Genomic DNA, 16,895 nt, shown 5'->3' on the forward strand with positions numbered 1-16,895 from the left:
GCGGGGACCGCGTGCACCTGGACTCCTTGGACCGGAGGCACCGCTGAGGCCAGCGTTCTCTCCGTTTCACAGAGAGACCTGGGGCTCAGGGACGGGCCCTGCTGTCCATGTGTAAGTGACGGAAGCAGGTGCCAGAGCACCCACAGCAGCAACTGCTGAGCGCCCGCGGCCTTCCCGCCCCGTGCGGGAGGGCGTGGGAGAGCCAGGAGCCAGGCCCAGTCCGAACCCCGCTCGGGCTGGGCCGGCTGCGCGTCGTGACCTCTCTGCGCCCCGAGATCTCATCGCGTCGCGCACACAGAGCTCGGTCACTCTGGCGGCAGCTGTGACGGTGACGGGGCTGTCACAGCAGGGAGGGCGCGGAAGCCAGGCCAGCGGGGCTTGGCCAGCTGTGCTAAGCGCAGGGCCTGCTCAGGGTGAGGGCGGAGGAGGCCCAGGAGGCCCGAGAGACCAGGAGGCCTGTCACGGGCCAGGGGGATGGGGCCGGCTCCCACTGGGTGACCCTCAGCAGAGTGGAGGGCAGGGGAGGGTGTGGGCGGGGCTTGGTGTGACTTGGATCTGGGGGTGTTAGGGGAGGACAAGTGTCAGAGGACCCCAGGTTTTTGGGGGGCACCTGGATGGATGGGGTGCAGCCTGAGATGGGGGCCTGGACAGGACTGGGTTGGGGCATCTGGTGTCCTCAGGGGTTCCGTTGGGAACATGGTGGTCCCTGACCGTCACATGTTCTTAAAGTCCAGAACCGTGTCTTCAGAAGCATCTCAAACAGCCAGGCCCCCAGCGGCTCATGGGGGAGGGCGGAGCCCAGGCCCTGGGGCGGAGATCGGGAACCCCTGCGTGTGTGGGCAGCTGTGCCCCCCGGAGCCCCGCGCACCTGCTGTTTATCCGCCTGCTGCCCAGCGGCACCGATGATGAGATGATGATCAATGACCCGGGCCATTGGCTAGGACTCCCCAGGAGAGAAGCCGGTCAGACAGCCAGGGCTGGGCTGTCCCCGCCTCCGCCTCAGGCAAACAGCCTGCTGGCAGCGCGTTGTCCCGGGCAGGTGCACGCAGTGGGCACTCCCTGTGTGGCTGTCAGCGCAGTCGTCAGCAGGCGCAGGCGCAGGCGCAGGGACAAGTGCGAGGCTCCTGTTGGGAGACCTCTGTCCCTCTGTGGGGGAGGGAGAGGCGGAGCCTTCACCTGGTTCTTTTCCTCCTCCCCTCCCCTCCTTCCTCCCCTCCCTCTCCTCCCCTCCCTCCCCTCCCCTCCCCTCCCCTCCCCTCCCCTCCCCTCCCGTCTCTGGGACACCCTCCGTGCCTCTCCTCAGCCTCTGTCCCTGCAGTGGGCTGTGTGCTGGGCCCTCTTGCTTGCCCACCTTCCCTGAGACGGTCAGCTCCCCGGGGCAGGGACGGTCCGATCTGTGCGCCGCTTGTTCACAGCGCAGAGCCGGGTGCGTAGCCGGCTCTCAGGATACACTCGTAGTTGGTGGAGGGAAGCGTTCCTTCGCTCACTTGCTCATTAGTTCCCTCAAGCACATACCGAGACCTCGGCTGGGCAGCCAGGTGAGGGAACTGTGGCCCAGGGGAGACAGGGGAGCAGGTGGCTCAAGTCCATGGCAGGTTAGGGGTGGAGGCTGGCCCGGTGGGAGGGAAGGAGTGAAAGTCGCAGAGCAATCTTAGAGGGATGGATGCAGCTTGTGCATCAAGGTTTCCAAGCAGGTGGCAGGCCCTTTCCCAGCAGCAGCGGGTGTTAGAAGTGCCCCAGGGTCTCCATGGAGTATGAGCTCCCCAGAAGGAACCGAGTGGCCCCAGCAATGACATGACCCCTCAGGATGCATTGACGGGAGTATAGGGTCTACGGCAAAGGAGGGGATACGTCTGTGGTACTTTGCAGTGACCCGATCACACTTTGGATGCTGTTCAGTGAGGCCGCCGGTTACGAGGGGTGGTGACAGACTTCAGTGCGCCCAGTACACAGTGGTCAGCGTGGCGAACGGGCACATTGACTAACACGGCCGTGAGCACGGAGCAGGACTCGACAGCCGGACTCGAGTTTCTGCTCTGCTACTTACTGGCTGTGTGACCTTGGACCAGTCCCTTGACCTCTCTGATCCTCAAATTGCTCATCTGTGAATGGGACAGTCTTTGCTGCAGGGCTGGTGGGAAGAATTAAATAGCTTCCGCTGAGCTGGCTAGCACCGTGGTTGCCAGGCGAGTCCTCAGAGCGACCCCGACGACCCCTGGCTCTGGGGATGGCTGCCAGGCTGAGTGCCCGCAAGCTGCCGACAGGCCCGGTGCCCGTCTGCTCAGGGCTCGGCGGTGGCTGTGACACTCGCTAGGAAATTGCTTATTACGGGGCCGTGAAATGTGCATTGAGGTCATGCAGATGATTTTTAAATAAATTTGGGGGAATGGAAAAACAAGAAGAGACAATTTAGAAAGAAGATTCTCCAAGCATCATGAAGGCTTTGGCAGGGCCCCAAACCTCACCCCAGTTCCCAGCTCTGGAGTGCAAGCCGGTGACAGACACCCCGCCTCCTCCCAGGCCGCCCCGCTGCGTGGCAGCTGGGTTGGCAGCGTGGCCTCTGCGTGGCCGAGCTGCCTGTGGCCCTGCATCCTCGGCTCTGGGCTGCGGGAGGACGCAGGGGTGGAGAGCAGCTTGAACACCGCGGGAGGGACCCGCCTTTCTGCAGAGGGCTCCCCACCGTCACTGCGGGGCCCGGAAACTGTCCCCTGCTCACGCGCTGGGGAGGGGCGTGCAGGGTCCCCGCTCCAAAGCAGGCCCTGGCCTCTGGGGCAGACTTCACACCCACTGCATGGCCAGCCCTGCTCACCCCCTGGCTGCTCCCCTAGGGAGGCTGCCCATGAGGCCACCTCTCGGTTTTAAGGATGAGGCAAAGCAGGCACCCACGTGGTTTAAAAAGTGTCGCTCTTGGTCCCGGGAAGCAGCTTTTAGAAAGGAACTGGCTGGAAGCAAGTGAACCCCGAGTCTGAGCTGCAGTTCCTCTTCTATGGAGCTGAGATCCCCCCCCGCCCCTCCTCCCCCTCCTCCTCCTCCTCCTTCCCCTCCTCCTCCTCCCCCCCCTCCTCCTCCTCCTCCTCCTCCTCCTCCTCCTCGAGCTGGGCGAGTGTGCACAGCTGTGGCCCCGTGTCAGCAGGTCCTCCCCACACGGAGTGTGTGCTGCCTCCTGCGCTGGCTGCCCAGGACATTCAGGCCGGACCCTCCTTGCAGATCACCCCCCAGGCAGGGCTGGGACACAGTGCCCAGAATGGGCACAGGCTCCCTGGGGGCCACCAGCTTCTAATGAGCCAGGCCGCCAGTCCCTGACCGCCTGCTGGAGCTGTGTGCGCGGCTCCAGCGGGGCTGAGAAGAGCTAGGATTTCTGCAGGTTTTCCTTCTGTTTAGATGCATGGGCCTGGTGGTTGCGGGGGGGGGGCGGGGGGAGGGGGGTGCGGGGCGAGTGTTGGGCCCTGAGATACCTGCTTAGGCTGCAGGTTGGCCCCGGGGGGAGGGTCGGGGGGGGGGGGAGAGGCAGGAGAAGTTTGTGTTGAGAGGCCAGCCGTCCATCTGGGAGCTCCTCGAGACAGTTCCCGATAATTAGTTGTAACGAGGCTGAGAATAGAATTAACAACTCGGGGGAAACTGTTTCAAATGAGGGTCCTTGGCAGCTCGGCTGATTAATTTTTTATTGAAAGATTATACATCAACACCGTCAACGGAAACGAGCTCCCCCATCCTCATCATGCGCTGTTTCCTCCTGCGCGCCAGCCTGTGGTGCCAGCGGGGCCGCCGAGGTGGGGGCTGTGTCCCGGTTTCCGCTGCCCCCCAGCCGGTGCCCGCCCGCACCCCGCTGCTTCCAGCCTCTCCCGAGGCGTCTCGGCCCCCGGGTGCTGCCCGGACCCGGTCTGCCGGGGACTGTGGGCTCCGCTGGGCCTTGGGGTGCAGGGCACCGCCCCCATCTGCCCCCTGCTCTGAGGCCGCTCCAGTGCCAGGTACGCGGGGGGTGTGGGGTGCTTCCAGCAGAGTCGGGCACGGCCCCATTACCTAAGGTCCACGGTGCCCTGCTCATCCTGCTGCATTTCTGAAGAGGTTTGCAGGGGTTGTGCCACGTGTGTGCCAACTGCAGATTCCGAGGGCACAGCTCCCATCCTGCCTTTGCGGAAGCTGCCTGTCCCCACCATGGTGGGTAGATGCCAACCAGATAGGCCTCCAAAGCCCTGTCCCAGTGGCCTGCCTGTGTCCCGTGGGCTGCCTGTGCCGGGTGGCCTGCCTGTGCCCCACGGGCTGCCTGTGCCCTGCGGGCCGCCTGTGCCCGGCGTGGAGCCCCCCTCACTATTCCAGCCTGGAGCGCATCTAAAGAGGCTCCACGCTGTCCTCCTTGAGAACCTCAGGACACTTCCCTGGTTTCCATGGCGATGTCCGTTTCCCGTTCGGCTGCTCCTGGGGGATCAGACATTCATTATTTCATGCTGAGGTCTTGCCCTCCGCTGTGTTCTGCCTCCAGACTTCGGTGTCCTGGTGGGACTCTATTTATTCATCATCTGGTGGGAAAGGAATTGAGGGGGGCCTGGTGCTTCCTTCTCCCCGGGGCCAGGGACTGCTGCCTTCACAGAGGAGCCTGCCCCGTGGCTGCCGTTCAATGACTTGGGGATGAGCTCAGCTGCCAGGGGCTCCGCCTCCACACAGACCCCGGGAGTCACGGGGGTCGGGGGTGCCGTCAGCTCGCTGTGGGGCCTGGTCCCGGCTCCTCACTGAGCAGCTGCACGAGCCGCGGTGGTGTCTGAGCCGCGTCCTCATCGTTAAATAAAGTCCACCCCGCAGGGCGCACAGCCAGCCGGGGGGCGGCCATGAGAGCCGGCCACACAGGCGGCTGCCTGTGGGGGTCATCGCCCCGTGTTCTCTTAAGGCGCCACGCGGCACCTCGCGGGGGTTTCTCAGACTGTGGGCTGGGGCATTTTGCGTTGGATCTTGGTGGGCCGCCCTGTGCCCTGTAGGACGTCTAGTAGCACCCCTGGCCTCTTCCCAATAGAGGCAGGAACCCCCGACATTGCCAAATGCCCCCCGTTTGAGAACCACTGCCCTGGCTCTGGGCCCACCCTGTAGGGATGTCTGGGCAGCGTCTGCCCGCAGTGCCCGGCCTGGCTTCTCCGGCCGCCGTGCAGGCTTCCCATCCTGCGTCCCGGCCGTGTGTGCTGCTGAGTGGTCCCCAGCGCGGGTGTCATTTCCCGGGAGGACGAGCATTGTGCACAGACCTTTGCAGGGACACACGGTCACTGTCCTCGGAGTGGGGTGGCTGGGGCGTGTGATGCGTGTGTGTCTAACTTTCTAAGCAAATTGTTTCCAAGCAGCCGCCCCGCGGGCCATCCCTCCCCTGAGCGGGGCGTGTGTGGGTGGCTCCTCCTCCTCGTCCGCTCGTGGTGTTGTCAGCTCCGCATGTGAGCCGCTCTGAGAAGTGCGTGAAGGTGGCGCGTGATTTAATTCACGTTTCTCTGGTTCCTGCTATTAGCATCTTCCCAGGCGCTTACTGGCCGCCCATATGTTTTCGTTGGTAAAGTGAGTGTTCAGTTGTGTGGGCCATTTTTATTGTCCTGCGTGTATTGCAGAATTTTTAGGATTTGTATGTCCTGGATTCGAATCCTTTGCCAGATGTGTATTTTGCAAACATTTTCTCCCAGGTTCTGGCTTATCTTTTCCAGTTCTAAACGTTGTCATTAGCGCATACGTTTTTTATGTTGACGAAGTCTAATTCATATATATATACACACACACACCTTTTTGGTCCATGCTTTTATGTCTTACCTAAGAGCCTGTGACCAGCCCAAAGCCACGAAGGCTGCCTCCCCTGTTTGGTGAGGTTCAGAGTGTGCGTGAGGTCTAGGATCCGTTTTGAGTTGATGTCTGTCTGTGGTGCAGGCATGGCTTTGAATGCTGACAGGCAGATGTGTTAGCCCAGCCCCGAACTGGGGACAGTGTCGGGCGACAGGTCACGCCTCCCGCCAGCGGTCTGACTCCCGGGGGAGGGAAGCCTCACAGCGACACAGGCCGCGGTCTCAGCGGGACCTCCCCCGCCGGCCTCGCGTCTGAACGCTGAGACCACGACGCGGTGGACGCTGCGCAGTCCTGCCAGATGTGCGCGTCATCAGCGCCCGTCACTGTTCACCGGAGCAGGGCTCTCGATCCAGGCCTTTTTCTCTGTGAGCTTGATGGACATGACTGTTAGAGGGGGCAGGGGCTCCTTCACCCGGCGGGCGGCCCTCACCACAGCTGGGGATGACAGCCAGGCTGGCCCACAAGTTTACATGTGCAGCCGGATTTGACAGGTCTGTCCTATACCATGCCACCCCTGTGAAGGCAGCGGGAGGTGTGATTCAGCCACATGTTCGGTTCCCTGCAGAATTGTCACCGTCCTCGTCCTTGGAGGAGGACACAGCAGCTGTCCCCTGCCCGCCCCCCTCCCCGGGAAGGCTCGGCATCAGATCTCAGGGAGGGAGAGCTTGCTTTGTGTGTCCAGGAGCCAAGCCTCCGCCATTTCCGTCCCTCCAAGCAAGCTGCCTGTGCCCTCCCTCTCATGGCATGAGATATGTCTCTTCTCTGCGTTCAGCTAGGATGCCTGAGACCAAGCGGAAACACTCAGAGACGCCAGGGTCATGTTTGTTGATTTGAAAATGAAACCAGTTTGATTGGTGCCCGTGACCTTGAATGAAACGAACATCTCTCGTGCAATGCTGGGTCGCTTCTCGCCTGGCTAAGCTTTATTGTCGGCGTTTATTCAGACAAGTTAAGCACGTTTTGGAGTGCCTTGCCCGCTGCTGGGAGGACCCCTGTGTGCCAGGCCTTGCCCATGGCACCCCAAGCCGTGACCTGTGTCCACCGCTCCCCGCGGGCCCGCTCCCCACTCCGATGTCACTGGCGGCTGGGAACGAGCCGAGGCCTGCCCGCCCAGGTTTGCACCGTCTGCGACGGTCAGTTAGAGGGCCACGTCCCTCCATGCTCCGCTTTGGACGCAGGGTTTTTATTGACCTTGGCCGAGGCAGGCAGGCAGAGCAGGGAGCCTCGGATCAGATCCGCTCGATGCTCCATATCATCCATCGGTTCCGTTGGCCTGTCAGTCACCCGCATGTAGGGCAGGAGCGTGCGGCCACCATGGGAGTCTGCTGCCCTCGGACCCTGCGCCGGGGAGGGCGGAGGAGGGGCTGGGCTGGGGGAGGCAGATTCGAGAATGAGCCATCTCATGAGGATTGCTTTGCAAATAAGGATTCTTTCAGAAATCACACGTGGGCCATGGATTAGTCCTTCGTGGATGGGTTTGTGGCCGGTTCAGTGGGAGCTGGGCCACCTGAGCCCTGGCCCGGGGAGAGGGAGGTCAGGTGTCTATAGGGTGGCCACGGGGAGCAGCCGCAGCCCATGGGGTCCCCCAGGCAGGGAGACAGGTTCAGCTGAACATGAGCAGGGGCTGTGGCAGGTGGGGAGCTCCCCGTCACGTGAGGTATGCAAGCTCCAAGGCCCGTTGGCTGGGATGCTGCGACTGCAGTGACGTGGGAATGAGAAGGACAGGTGTTAGCCTCCCCACTAAGCCACCTTCTGGCCACGGGTCCCTTTACGGGTGTGATGCCCAAGGCTGGAGGGACGGCAACTTGCCACGCCGGCTCCCAGCGTGGGCAGCGGCCAGGGGCTCTCGAGAAGCAGGCCTCCTCGTTTGCAGGTTCATGCAGAGACCTCCGCAGAAGCCCAGGGTCCTTTAGGCCGCGACGCTTAGGAAACGCGGCAAGGACAGCGGCGGACACGTGCTTTTTAGAAATCACCAGATGTCACTTCAGAAACGCCTTTCTTCAAATACTCACGACTTTCAAGGCACGGCTGTGGCGGTTTGCCTCTCTGGGCCCTGGCCCCCCTCCTGTTCTGTGGCCGCATTCTGTCCTCCTTCTGCCCAGCCCTGCCCGGGCGGGATGCGGGATGGGGGTGGGAGGGTCCCCGACATCTGCCATCACAGGTCCCACGCCGCGTACCTCTCAGACGAGGCCACTTGCAGCCGGGTGAGCAGCGGAGTGCCCGGGAGGCCGTCTCTGCAGGTGTCAGGGCACAGTCTCCCTTGGGGTCATGATCTCAAGGCCGCCAGGGTCATGGCTGCCCATGTGTCCGAAAGCCCAGATAAGGGCCCCCAGGGCCGCGGTCCCTGTGCTCAGAGGCACACTCCACACCAGCCAGGGGTTCGGGCTCCGCGTGAGCCCCCACCCGGGCCCGCTCGGCGAGGAGGGCCTTCCCCGCGTGGCTGGCTCTCCCCGAGCCCCGCAGCTTCGGGGCGTCACGGAAACGGCGTTCTCCGGGGCGGGCCTGCTGTCAGCCTGGTTTGTACAGAAGCTGAAGCTGGTGGCGACTGTCAACAGTTTCACCCACGTTTCCTGTCGTGCGAGTTGCGTTTGCGAGGTAGTGAGCTCCCCGTCACTGGATTCCTGGCTCGTTGCCGGGGAGGAAGCTGGGCGGGGCTTCTGCATTCAGGGAAGCGGGTGTTTTCTGAAGCGTGGGGTTCTGCAGCGGGGCGGGTGCAGGGCAGGGGCTGAGTGGGGAGTGGCGGGGTCGTGGTCCTCAGGACCTGACTGCCAGGGTCGGGTCTGGGCGTGGACACAGCTGCGGCTGTGGCTCCTGGGAGGGCAGCGCCGTCCTCCTCACCTGCGTTTGGGCGACGTTACCAGCCGCACAGTGAGGTCCGCCTGACAGCTCCAGGCTGTCCCCAGACGTCACGGCCCAGCGGGGCCCCGAGACCACGCACCTCCTGAGGGGCCCACCCCGGTCAGGACCCCGAGAGTGTGGAGTGGATTTTCTGCTCACGCCCCAGGGAATGGGAGGGGCTTACTGGCCCAGAGACTGGGCCCCAGACTGGTCCCCAAACCCTGACCCGGCAGGAGGTTGTGCCGCTGGGCCTGTGTGACCCTGAGATCCTCAGCAGGGTCCTGCAGGACAGTGTGAAAGCCACTGGGGGCGGAGGGAGTCCGGCCACCTGCACTTGAGAGCCAGGTGCCAGAGGGTGTGGGGGACCCCCCGCAGGCCCGTCCAGTGTGGGGGGCGGCGGGGGCTGCGGGGTCCGTGGCTCCGGCAGACACAGGCTCCACGCCAGGGCCCACAGGCATTTAGGGACCCACAAAAAACGTTTTAATTTCCTTTAAGATCGGAAGAAGAATAGATTTCTAGGTCAAGGAAACGGTTTGGTATGTAATAGGAGTACATTCTTCTCTCTACCAATGCAAACCTAAGGTATCATTGCTGATATTTTTACAGGGGAAGTGGCCCAGGAAAGCCCCGAGGCCTCCGGCCCCCGGAAGTCGGCTTGCACCCCAAATGGCTGAGGGGATGGGACCAGACACAGGGACAGCCTTCCTGTCCTTTTCTCCGGTGCTCAGGGGAAGAGGGGTCTGTCTGTGAGACCCCGAGCTCATGGGCCCCCGAGGCCTCTTCCCGAGCCGGCGTGGGAACACAGGCCCCCGGTTTCCAGGCAGCCCTGAGACTGGCCTCCGGGGTGCCGGCCGGCCGGGCTGGCCGGGGGATGTGGTTCGGGGCTGCTGTGGCCCAGACCTCGGCCTCCCCACAGCCCCCCGCTCTCTTCACCTGCCTCATCTTTGTCCCCAGCTCCTCTGTGCTCATGTGACAGCCTCGTCTCCAAAGGGAAATCCTTGGAAGAAACGAGCAGATGGTCCTGTGTCTGCGGACGGGCGGGGAGGCGGGGAGGGCCCTGGAGCCGGGGGCGGGGGGGCGGGGGGGGTTGAAACCGGGATCAGCCCTTCCAGGAGGTCCCGGCACTTTGAATGCTGGATGCTGTGTGGCAGGGACCACACGAGTGTATCCGTCGCCTTCATCGCCGTCACCAGCGCCGGTGAGGCCAGCTCCCAGGGGAAGGGACCTTGTCGCGTCATTAATAACCGACTTGCGGGACTGTGACGAAGGCGTGATGGGTGAAATGAAAATGCAGTCAGGTTATGAGACGAGAGAGTAAATACTGTTCTCCCAGGCCAGCTGGGGTGGCAGGCCTGCCCACACCCACCTATTAAAGCTACGCTCTCCCTGAACAGACGCGCTGGGAAAGTTCGCCACAGGCCGCTGACGCCCCGCCGCCGGCTTCTGCTGCTGCCTGGGATGTATGGGCCTTGCCCAGCTCAGCGCTCGCTCTCTGCTTTTCAACACTGGGTTCCGTGCCTCTGAGAGGCGCCTGACGGAGGGAGGGGCTGGCTGTCCCCTGTCTCAGCCCAGGGTGGGGCCCCAGCATTTCCTGTGGTGGAACCTGGGGAGGGAGTCAGTGGGGTGCTCCGGGGAGCCTCCCACCCCTCTCCGACTCCGGCCAGCGCAGAGCGCATGGGCGCGGGGCCGGGTACAGGGCACCTGCTGGTGGAGTCGGGCAGCCCCGGTGGGGACCCAGGCCTGCCAGTTCCCAGCTGTGTCGCCGCCAGCAGACTGGGCCTCACTGTCCCCATCCGGAGGATGGGCGCGTGCCTGTGTCAGTGTCCTGGGGCCGCCCTGGTGTATTATCCCAAGCAGAGCGGTTAGACCACAGACACTGATCACCTCCAGTTCTGCAGCCACAAGTCCAAGTTCACGGTGGCAGCCTGGGTCCCTCGGAGGCCGAGCGGGCGAGGCTGTCCCAGGCCTGTCTCCCAGCTCTGGCGGCTTCGGCGGCTTGTGGCCGGCCGTCTTCTCCCTGGTCTGCACGCTGCCCTCCCTCTGTGTCCCACTTCCCGTTTGTAAGGACACCGGTCATTGGGTTATGGAATGAACTCGCTTTGATTTCCCTGGTTTTAAACGAGGCCCCAGGCCCCCGGGGTCAGGACTGCCTCACCTTTTTGGGGCACATGAGACGGCCATGACAGGGATGACCCAGGTGGTCACGTGCGGCAGCAGATGTGCGGATGGGGTCCCGCTAGGCGCCGGTGCGTCCAGGAGTCAGCCAGAGTGCGCGGTGGCCTCGAGGCCGTTTCAGTCAATCATTCTCACGGAGCCTGTTGGCTGCCCGAGGGCTCTCAGAGGACGGGGGACCGACGGCCATGCCGCCATCTGGATGGGAACTGGGGAGCAAACTGGAGAGCTGGGCTCCTGCGCGGGTGGCGGGGAGGGTGCTTCCCTGCAGCCCCACCACAGATGGGGGACCCCAACACCGAGGAAAGCCCGTCCGTGCGCATGTCCTGTGCTGGCCCGGGGAGTGGGGGCGGCCGGCGCTGGGGTCTGTCGAGGGGTGGCAGCTCGGGGCCTGCCCATCGGGCTCCTGTGGAGGCTGCAGCTCGGGGAGGGAGTTTGCTTCCAGCGGGAAGCACACTTCTCCTGAAGGGGGGCTGCCAGCCGGAGAGGGCGTGGCCCTGTGGGCACCGAGGGATGCCATCTGGGGCCAAGTGGCTCAGAGCCTGTGGCACCCAGGGCGGCCGTGCCTGTGTCCCCGCAGCCATTGGCTGAGCTATGGAGGGGGAAAGGGCAGTCATTTGTCAAACCCTTCTCAGTGCCAGGCAGGTGCCAGGCAGGTGCCAGCCGCTCCACACATGCGATCACACGTCATCCTCCCGGCCGCTCGGGGACGGGAGCCCCTCCTCCAGGGCTGCAGAGGAAGAGGCGATGCCAGAGTGAGGAGGGTGCCCAGTGCCACGCCCCGATTCTGTGTGGCGTCCCTCCTTCCCCGCATGGAGGGAGATCAGGAGACAGGCGCCTGGAGCTTGAAGGTCTGACCCAAACCCAGCGCAGAGCAGCCCCTCCGGCCACTGCTGTGGAGTCGGGGGCACTGGCCAGGGCTCCCCAGCGCTGACCCCAGTTGGGCAGCTCCTAGTCTCTGCCTGGGGCAAGCAGGCCCCCGGTCCCCGGCCTTGGGACCCCAAAGGCTCATCAGCTCAGGGGGTGAGGGTGGCGCCACGCTGCCCTCCTGCGTGAAGAGTGGGCGCATCCTCTCCCCGAAGAGGGGACTGTGAGAGAGCCCAGCGCAGCGGCCGCTGCCTGGCTTCGTGGCCTTCGTCCGGGATGCAGCTCGGGAATAAACCAGGCCGGTCCCTGGTCCCTGCCCCGAAGGGCTCCTTATCCGCTGGTGAAGTGGTTCTGTGAGCTGTGTGGGGGAGGGGACATGGTCTGGGGAGGGGAGGGGACACTGAACCCAGGGGCGGGGTCCTGGAGGCTTCCTGGAGGCGGCGTCAGTTAGCCTGAGGTCTGAGAGTTGAGTAGGAAGTAGCGTGGGGTGGGGGGAGGTGGTCCCCGGTGAGGAGCAGCTCTGCGAGGCCTGGAGTGGCTGGAGCTTAGAAGGGAGGGGGGAGCGAGGAGACTGCCACGCAGAGCGGGCTGGAGGGGGAACGGCCCGCTCAGTGACTGGCCGGTGGCAGGATTAGTCCATTTGGGCAGAAGTGGGAGCCGAGTTAGGGGAGGAGCTCCCAGGCCCAGGTGTGCCAGCGGGGGGCCTGACAAGGACATGGGGGTGAGGGTTTCACTCCTGATGGGCCTGCGGTCCCTTCCAGCTGTCACTGTGGCCCCTGGGAGCCCCCCGGAGCAGCAGGGCCACCAAGTGGAATCAGTCGGCTAAAGAGGCCCTTGTCTCCTGCGTCGGCCCCATCCTCGGCCTCCGTCTGCAGAGCACGCGGCCTCACGGGCCCCACGGGCTGCGGGGCGGGCGGAGGGGCCGCTCTGTTCCCAGCAGGAGGCCCGTGGGCACTGCCCGTGCCGAGCGTGGTTTTAATCATTGCTGCCTCTGAGATGCTCGCCGCCCCCTCGGTGACCTCCCTCCTCACATCTCCCCGCTCTAAGCACCAGCAGAGAGAGCGGAGACTGGTCTGCTGCCGGAGGAGCCCAGCGCCGGTGGCGGCGTGGTGACCCCGCATTAGCCGGGCGAGGGCTGCGCTGGGCACCAGGGTGCTCCCACCTACCCCCCGGGTTCCCATGGCAACGGGAGGGTTAGGAGGGGCTCATGGGGGCAGTGAGTGAAGGGAGATTTGCCGGGCAGGGAGGGCAGGGAGATGCCGCGGCTGGGAGGTGCCCGGGAGCGGCTGTGCCCCCCCCCCGCCACCACCCCCCCCCCCCCCGCGAATCCTCATGTCCTTGTTGCTCGTGCGTTTATTTTGAAGAACTCGGGGTGCTCTCAAACACGCGTTTTCATTCTTATAAACAGATGCGCTTTTTGCACAGGCCTGCCGTGACGGCGGCTGTTAGGTAGGGCCCCGGGTGGGGCGGTGGTTTTAACGACAATGAAGAGTGTGTGTGTGTATGCGCACATACGTGTGCTGTATGTGTGCGTGCACATGCATGTGTGCGCACACTCTGTGTGTGCGCTGTGCGTGCATGTGTATGTGTGTGCTGCGTGTGTATGTGTGTGCTGCGCGTGTGTGTGCATGTGCATGTGTATGTGTGTGCTCTTTGTGTGCGCCTGCTTGCATGTATATGTGTGTGTGCTGCGTGTGTGCGTGCGTGAATGTATGTGTGTGTGTGCTGTGTGGGTGTGCGCATGCACTCACGCGCTGTGGTGACCTTTGGCCTGGCCCCGGCCATCTGGCTGTCTGGCTTGCCCTCCCCAGCCCACTGTCCTGGGTCCTGACAGCCCCCTGCTGGGCCTGCGCTGGGCTTGGGGGCAGCCCCTGCAGCAGCAGCCGGTTGGTATCGGGGTTCTGCAAGGTGCCGGGGGACAGAGCCCCAGCTTCGGGAGCCTGGCCAGGCGTCCTGCACTCACCCTGGGACCAGCGCCTTGGTGGGCCCTTTGACCTCAGCTGGAGAGGGTCCAGGGCTGGGTGTGAATTATTCCCGTGGCGTGGCAGCTCCTGGGCGACCTCAGAGGACCGGGATGTCATCCTGAAGGGCAGGAGCGAGGGGTCAGGGCCTCACACGCTCCTGTCTGTGCCCTGTGTGCAGGGGCTGAGCCTGGGGATGCCGGCTGTGGCGGGGGGGGGGGGGCAGCTGTTCCCCAAGACCCCAGTCCTGGGGGGAGTGGTCATTGCATCCTTCCCTGGGAACCGGGACGCCCACTGATTTCTGCCTCTTCCTGTTGCTGCCGCAGGTGATCCTGATCCTGACCAAGTACTACCACGCGGACGCGGAGAAGGTGCTGGAAAGTTCTCTGTGGCGGTAAGTCAGCCCGAGGGGCCCTTCCCCCTGGGCGTCTCCGAGGGGTGCAGCCCTGCGTGTGGGCGGCCCGGCGGCCTTTCTTCCGCTTGAAAAGGCGAAGAGGGGAGCTGGAGGCAGAGGAGGAGCGTGGCCAGTGGGCGCACGGCCTGCGGGACGGACGCGGCTCGGAACTGCGCCGTCTTCTCTGTTCTTCCCGCTCCTCCCGCCGCGCCCTCCTCCGGAGGCAGGGTTCGCGTGGGAAGCCAGGGCGCGTAGGGTCCCGGGCTCAGAGCTCGGGGCGCAGCTCCTGGGGCCCAGCGGCCCGCGACGGCCCCATTGTCAGGCTCAGCCGACAGGCTTGGCAAATGGAGACCCGGGCGCCGGGGGATCCTTTATGGCCGAGCGTTAGGGCCTTCGAGGCTTCCAGTGAGACGGCCCGAGGGGGAAGCCCGGGAGGTTACCACCCTCAGTGTTTGCATCTGCCCCCCGGGAGGGCGTCAGGTCCCCTCGGGCCAGGACTGTGTCCTCCTCAGGCCGCCGCCCCTCCCACGTCCTCACGGAACCATCTTGGTTTCCATGATGTGTTTCCTGAGGAGTAACTCTCCTTTTTCTATTTGAAATCCGTACTCGACACCGCAGCCCGCGGGCCTGGACGCCGTGAGCGCGTGGGTTTTCGGCTTTGGCGCGGCCGTTAGCGAGAGGGCTGGTGAGCGCCGTTTCTTGCTGGGTCGTCCTGATCCCTGGGAAGGGCGTGAAATGGCGCCTCGAGCCGGGCCCCTCTCTGCTGGGTCAGGAGAGGCAGCGTTGGGTCGGCGCCCGGGGACGCGTGAGGCTGAGGTGGGGATGAGCCACTCACGCAGCCCAGAGATTTCTCAGGCCTCCCACCAGCTCCGTAGCGTGGCCGGCCCCCGGGCCCACCTGCCTGTCCTCCGGTCCTTCCAGCCTTGGGATGGAGTCCTGGAGAGAGGACAGATGCTCACTGCCCACCCCCCCACCCCCCCATTACTCTATGTCCTGGTTGATTTCCATTTGAGCCTTGATGCAGCTCGCCCACCAAGGAGAGGCCGGAGGGACGCTCTCGGATGGCCCCTCTGGTGGCAGGTCAGGCGGTTTGTTGTTGGGATGGGAGTGGACACGGTGTGAGCGCCACGGTTCCAGCGAATTCTCTTCTCCTGGCTGCTCTGTGAGGGTTGTGTTTCAGGCTCGATGTCAGGGCGGGTGCCTGGGGAGGGGCCCCTCTTTTTTAAAAAATAAATGTAGACTTTTATTGATTTCAGAGAGGAAGGGAGAGGGAACAATAGAAACATCCATGATGAGAGAGAATCATTGATTGGCTGCCTCCTGCACGCCCTATACTGGGGATCGAGCCCGCAACCTGGGCCTGTGCCCTGACCAGGAGTCAAACAGTGACCTCCTGGTTCATAGGTCCACGTTTAACCACTGAGCACACTGGCCTGGCCAAGGCGGGCCCTCTTGTAGGTCCGAGGATGGGTCCCCTGGCTGCAGAGTGGGCAGGGACCCTGGAGTCTTGTCTCCCCCCGAGCGGGTCCTGAGCCCCTTGTTTGCCCCCCTCCTGCGTGTCGGTGTCTGCAGGGCTGAGGCATCCGGAAGGCCGGGTCCCTGCAGCCCCTCAGCGCAGGGAGACGGGAAACGAGCGGACCTGCAATGTCTGAACGGCGCACGGTCCTTCCTGGTGTGGCCTGTGCCTGCACGGACAGAGTTGGGTGTAGTTAGAATTTGCTGCGGGTTCTCCGGGAGCTGGGGGGGTGGGGACTGGCCTGGGCCAGCCGCGAGGCCTGGGGACCTGACCCCTTGTTTATGGGCTTCGGGCTCGGGGTTCGTCAGAAGCAGGTTGGGGGAGCCTAGCCCTGACCCTGACCCTGACCCTAGGGGGGCTCCTTCTCCCCGAGAGCCCCAGTCTCCTTACCTGTGAAGGGGGACCAAACACCCCCGTGTGGGAGGCTGTGAGGACTGAGTGAGATAACATGACAGTCCCTGGAACAGCGCGCCGTCTAAATTTAGCTTTTCACCGAGCAGATCAACAGATTCTAATTTCCCATGTTCCTCTCTCGTCAGTGTCTCTGTACGCAGACGCTTCCGCTCCTTTATTAAAAATGCTCGCAGAAGCATCGCTCATTTCCAGAGCGTTCCCCCACCACCCCACCCGCTGGCTGCAATGACTCTTTGTTTATCTTATCTTTTTTCCCCTCTAATCCTCACTCGAGGACATGTTTTTATTGATTTTTAGAGAGAGGAAGGGGGAGAGAGAGAGAAACATCGACATCGATAGTTTGCTTCCCATACTTGCCCTGACCAGGAATCGAACCCACAACCTTTTGGTGCACGGGACGATGCTCCACCCACTGAGCCGCCCGGCCAGGGCTGTCTTGTCCTCTTGCTGCTGCCAGGCCTGTGTCGTTAGACCCGGCGCAGAGTCCGCGCTCCCCTTCCCCTGACACGCAGAGTGTGTTTCCCTGTTGCATCGTGTCTGCGTTATGCTTTTTTTTACCACCTTGTTCTGGCCCCTGGAGTCGGCTCATTCCCATGCTTAGCTCTGTTGCCGCCATAAAAAATGTAGACGTGTCGCTCGCCTCCTCCCTCGGTTCCTGGGCTGAGTCCCGGGGAGTCCATGACTGCGCCGCGTGCGGTGGGTTTGTGGTGGCCCTGGCAGACCTCCTGCCTTTCCAGGAGGAGAGCAGGCCTCTGCCTGGGGCAGCGCCCGGCTCCGGCCGTGGGGCCTGACCGCTCTCTACAGTGATCTCAGGGCCGGACAGGCTGCGGCGTGGCCTTCACCGGCACCCCCGGCTCCCGGGGCGGCGAGCAGCCCTGTGTCCATTACTCACCAACTTCCTCTGGTGACCGCTCTCCGCTAACTCCAC

At 63.7% G+C, this 16,895-nt stretch overlaps 1 protein-coding gene across 1 annotated transcript in view; it reads left to right on the top strand.

The window, feature by feature from the left end:
* SORCS2 (sortilin related VPS10 domain containing receptor 2) overlaps positions 1 to 16,895 on the top strand; it is a gene marked incomplete at its 5' end in the record, with an annotated part of 231,331 nt that overhangs the window by 89,743 nt on the left and 124,693 nt on the right. The window contains one exon of the mRNA XM_081091849.1: positions 13,970 to 14,037. Within this exon, the coding sequence (XP_080947975.1) occupies positions 13,970 to 14,037 (68 nt within the window). The remainder of the gene's footprint in view (positions 1 to 13,969; positions 14,038 to 16,895) is intronic.

Source organism: Myotis nattereri (genome assembly GCF_964212035.1).
Source record: "Myotis nattereri genome assembly, chromosome: 1".
NCBI classification, from domain to species: Eukaryota; Metazoa; Chordata; class Mammalia; order Chiroptera; family Vespertilionidae; genus Myotis; species Myotis nattereri.